Genomic DNA, 4,949 nt, shown 5'->3' with positions numbered 1-4,949 from the left:
TCTCCTTCCCCTTGGAATCCTTGCTGTGACCTGCCGGGCTCCAGCCTGGGTGCATCAGACACGGCACCTCCACCCTCCCCTTGCTCCCCTCCTAAATGTGCTCCATCCTCTTGCTATTTATGGGAGGCAATAAGGAGAAAAAAAAACACACCTTAATTTATTGGGTGATTCTAAAACTTAAACCAGTTCCTTTTTTCTGTTGCATGTTTGTAGATCAGCCAAAGCTTTAACTGCCTATTTATAGTGTCTTGTGCTTTGTGGGGTGACCGTGTGGCAGGAGGAAGGGGCTGGCTTAGCTAACGGTGTCTGGGAAGGGGAGAGGCTTTCTCTGTGCTCCTCTACCAACCTGGCTTTGTTTGGCATAGCTGAACACAGGCTCTGTGTGGAGAGGCTGCATCCGTGCTGCTGGTGCCTCAGTGCCAGCTCCTTCCGGCTGCTCCTGACAGAGGTGGGTACAGGTCGGCAGCAACAGCACCTGGGGGTCACTTCTTCCATCCCCTAACAGCCACTTCTGTCTGTTTAAGGGTCAGTTACTACTTGTACACTCTCCTGTGGAAAGCCAAGTTAACTTGTGGTTCTTGGGGGTGGGGAGGTGTGTGCTTGTCTTTTCCATCAGGAAAAAACCCACCCTTTTCTCATTCTGACTTGCTTCCAAGCTCCTTATGGAATGGAAATAGACTTTCTCAAAGCAATGATGAGCGAAGTATAGTCTGAACTGGTATTGCAGAGACTGTGTCTGCTCTGACCAGGGCATGATCACATAATCTTCTCTCTGAGCTTGTTTAGGCTGAGCTCATCTGGAGTCAACAGCTTTGCTGCTGCTTGAAACTCTTTGATGCACCCTAAAAAATACCAAAGAATATATTAAGGATTTTTAGCAAGTGTTTTTGAGCAGCAGAAATACAGCCTTGATTTGAGCAGTGACCAACTCAGGCCTGTTTGGGTTTGTGTGTCTTGCTGCAGTGCTGGGCCTGGCACTGAGCTGGCAGTGAGGGGGGTTTCTTGTTGTCTGCCCCACATGTGACACAGCTGATCAGACTCCAGATGCTGGGGCTGCATCTTTTGGTCAAAGTGCAATGCAGACTGCATGGAGTGGAGCCTGAGCTGCCTGTCCCATAGACACCTTCTTAGCAGTTGGCTCAGCTCTCTTCTTATCTGGAGATTGCCAGCACTGAGGCAGGAACATTTTTGGAAGCCAGTTGTGTCAGGCTCTCTTGTGGCTGAAATGCAGCCCAGCCAGGGCAGGGAGAGGCTGGGCTAAGCAAGTGCAGGAAAGGATACAGAGCTACTGTCTAATCTAGTTTTTATTCTCTTCCAGGTCTTGGTGACAGCCTTACATCTATTTCTCTCTCCCTGTGGAGAAGAAAGCTTCCCTGGGGGATATGTACCTAGGAGCATGGACTGTATAGAAGTCACAAGTTAGTATGCAGGTCCAAAGGTTGGTTTAATAAAGCTGGTGTTCCTTGAAAAAAAATCTTTCTTGTCTATCTTTAGACCATTGTGGCTTTAATAGCACACTTAATGTCAAAAAGCAGCTACAAATGGGAATGATGGTGCAAGCTGAATTGGGTTTTGTTTCAGACAGTAAACCTGATAAACAGGTAGAAGTGTCTGGAAGTTGTACAGAGATGAGACAAGCATTGGAGAGCAGTGTGATTTGTTACAGCAGGTGTTTTCCAAAGCATCTTTGGGAGGATGCAGGTTGCTGGATTTTTCCATGTGATTCAGTAACTTTGCTATCTTGCTTACAGGTCAGGAGGATATTAGAGATCTCTATCTCCTGGAGCAGAGCTAAAAGAGGGGGAAATGAGATGACTGGTTGAGTGCATTAAATGTGAGACCATATCTCTTCATCTGGAAGGATGATGTACTTTGTGCAGCAAACTTTGCTTTTCATATTCCATAAGCAATGTCACTGCTGTCCGGAGCAGGGATCTGCTGCTCCCTGGGTTGAGTCAGGAAAAACCTTCTATCCTGGAAAACCAGGCATCCAGGAAGGACCAACTATAATGACACTTTCTCCCCTCTGCAATGAAAGGATGTTTTGTTAGGGTGTCAACATGCTGCATGGCTGGGACTGGAAGGATTGCAATGTAATGCTAAAATCGAACAGACATTAAAGATTCCCAACCTACAAAATACTAGTATTCTATGCTGAATATTCTGTCATCTGCAAAGATGAAAGCAGCTTTAGTCTGGTCCCCCTTATGTAAACAGGGCCCTCAGAGGAGCAAATGTTTTTTTTCCAGTCCTCATAGAAGAAGTGTTAGGTCAAGAAAGAATTTTGCTTCATAAAAGCAAAGAATAAGATATTCAAAGACTTATTTAACAAAGAGCAACTTTAGCATTTGGCACAGTGACTGCTTTAATCTGCTTGGTTGTTTTTCTCCCTTGAGCAGGAAATGTAACTACCTCTTGTACACATCCCCTCTTGTTCCTTTAGAGTCCCAAGTCTGAATTTAGAGCTGTTGGTGAGGGTTAGAGCTGTTAAGTTCTCCACTCAAGAAGGAGCCTGAAAACACAGGGAGACTGAAGAGGAGCACAATTTGAGGAGAGATCCAAGCCTGTCCCCAGCTCTGACCACCACGGGTTCCAGAGCTTGTCCTGGGTAGCATGAGTGCCTGGGAAGCTGCTCCATGAAGAATAACTCTCCCCCAGGTTTTTTCCTGCTGCTTGGATGTGCTGGCTCATGCCCTGGAGCAGGACTTTTAAAAGTGATGCTCTTTGATCCTCACATCTCCATTGTTCTTGTCCAAATCAATGTTCTTCCCTTTGAAGGCATTTCTGAGCCAGCTGACAGCCTGTGGTGTCCAATCCCTCTGGAACCATCACAGCACGTTGGATCAGTGTGGAAACAAAGGCAGAGCCCGACCAGAACTGGCAAAGGCAGCAGAGCTCTGATGTCCCACTGACTTCAAAGGAGTTCCCAAGCTCACTGGAGCTGCAGTGCTTGAAGAATCCCCTATGGGCCGGGAGGAGGGGTGACCTGAGGCTCAGTGCTCCCCAGCTGCTGCCTCAGGTGTGGGTGAGGAGCAGCAGCAGGGCCCTCAGCCCTCAGGGGTGTAGAGCCTGACCAGGTGCTGCAGCTCGGAGGCGTAGCCGGTGACGGGGCAGCGCCGGTGGCTGCGCACGTGGCTGTGGATGCAGCGGTAGCAGAAGACGAAGCCCGAGGTGGCCAGGGCCGTGGGGTTGACCCGCACCTTGCGGCACAGGGGGCACAGGCTCTTCAGCTGCGGCAGGAGAGCTGTGCCAGCCCCCTCCTCCAGCTGCAGGGGAGGGGGCGGGGCTGGGAGCGCCGTCAGGGATTTGATGGCCTCCTGGTTCTCCGAGGAATACCACCAGTCCAGGAACTGCAGGAAGAAGACGCTGACGGACAGCCCGGTGGACAGGGAGAAGGCAATGCCACCCAGTGCTGTCCTCACTGCTGACTGCACTTGTTCTTTAATGCTGCAAAAAGGAGAAAACACACAGAAATCATCACTGCTGCTCATCTATCCACCTGCAAACCACAACAGAAAGGACCTGGAAGTCCCTGCTTTACACAGCTTCGTGATACTAAGGAAGTTGGACAGACAAACCCTGTTTGTCACAAGGCATCTGCTAGGATGTTTCTCCCAGATCCTTTGTGGTTTTGGAAAGTTTTAAGTCCTGTTTTGCCCAGAAGTCTAAATTGGAAGAGTTTGGATTAAGGGGACCTGGACCACCCAGAGTTTCACTTAGGGATCACTGTTTTACAGGGCATTAGGTGTGGTTGTGATGAGAAAAATCAGAGCTGTTTTGGTTCTCTTAGCAGCACTGCTGCAGTCTGCTTCCCTTGTTAGAGTGGAGGTGGAGACTGAACATAGAAAGGCTGGACTGCCCAAAGATACCCCAAGCAAGGCAATTTATTACCACAAAATCTTACGAAACTAATCCCTGCTGCTTTTCCCTTTATTTACACTAAGGATACACCCTTTGGAGCACCTTCTGCCAGACGTAAACTTCATCTTGAAGAATTTCTGGAGCACAAGGCAGTTTTACTTGCAGAGTCGCCTCTAAATTAACCCACCCACAGACCCCCTGGAAAGCAGCAGCTAAGCCATGTCCTGACATACCTCTGCTTTTGACTGGAGGTGGCTCCAGCCAGCTCCTCCTGCAGGGCCTGGCTGTCCTCGGCAGTCAGGCGGGCCAGGCGCACACCGGCCAGGAGCAGCAGGGGGGAGTGGTGCTGAGCTCTGCCCAGGATGTAGCACAGCTGCTGCACCAGAAACCAGCCCTCCCAGGCCATGTTGACAAAGGGGTAGGCAGCTAGAAAGGCTCTGTAGAAACGCTTCCAGGATGATGATGGAGGATGGATGGAGTACTCATCCTCTTCCCTCAGACTGGACACCAGTTTCTCGAGCTTTCCTTTCAGGTAGGGAACAAGAACCAGCAAGAGGAGAGACTTCCAGTGCTGCCTCTTTGGCAGGCCAGCAGTAGCCAGGGGTTGCTGTCTGCAGCCTCCCACCGGGATCCTCTTCAAGCCGTAGAAGTTTTCAGAAAAGGAGGCGCTGCACCTGGCCAGGTAGTGCTGCTGCAGCAGCACATCCAGCAGGACATAGACCTCATCAAACCACCGCCAGAGGGGCCCGAACCGGCCGGGGTTAGACTCAGCAAGGACCTATGGAAAGGGACACAAAGAGAAATGAACAGGGAAGGAGCGATCTGCTGAATTCCAGCAGCTGCTCGTTACACCTCCGGTTCATGGCGCAAGCAGGGGGTTAGAACTGCCACGCTGGGCCCCGGGGTGAGGGCTGGTGATGAGCGGCTTGGCACAGAGCGCTGCGGCCTCTCCGGGTCCCCCCACGGCAGTTTCCTCACAGAACTGTCACCTCCCGGCTGCAGGGCGGAGCGCGGCTCCCGGGGCTGCCCGGCCCTTACCTTGACCAGGTGCTGCAGGGCGGGTTTCACCGCGGCCATCAGGCTGTCCT

At 51.0% G+C, this 4,949-nt stretch overlaps 1 protein-coding gene across 1 annotated transcript in view; it reads right to left on the bottom strand.

Moving 5' to 3' along the window:
• Positions 1-3,047: 3,047 nt before the first annotated feature.
• PEX12 (peroxisomal biogenesis factor 12) overlaps positions 3,048-4,949 on the bottom strand; it is a 4,312-nt gene continuing 2,410 nt past the window's right edge. The window contains exons 2-4 of the mRNA XM_010003807.1: positions 4,900-4,949; positions 4,095-4,639; positions 3,048-3,447 (exon numbers count right to left, since the gene is read on the bottom strand). Coding sequence (XP_010002109.1) covers positions 3,048-3,447; positions 4,095-4,639; positions 4,900-4,938 — 984 coding nt within the window. The 5' untranslated portion in view covers positions 4,939-4,949. The remainder of the gene's footprint in view (positions 3,448-4,094; positions 4,640-4,899) is intronic.

This window comes from Chaetura pelagica, unplaced genomic scaffold (genome assembly GCF_000747805.2).
Source record: "Chaetura pelagica isolate M959 unplaced genomic scaffold, ChaPel_1.0 scaffold638, whole genome shotgun sequence".
Classification (NCBI taxonomy): Eukaryota; Metazoa; Chordata; class Aves; order Apodiformes; family Apodidae; genus Chaetura; species Chaetura pelagica.
Note: the sequence above shows the minus strand (reverse complement) of the source record. Positions and strands in the feature narration are given on the sequence as shown.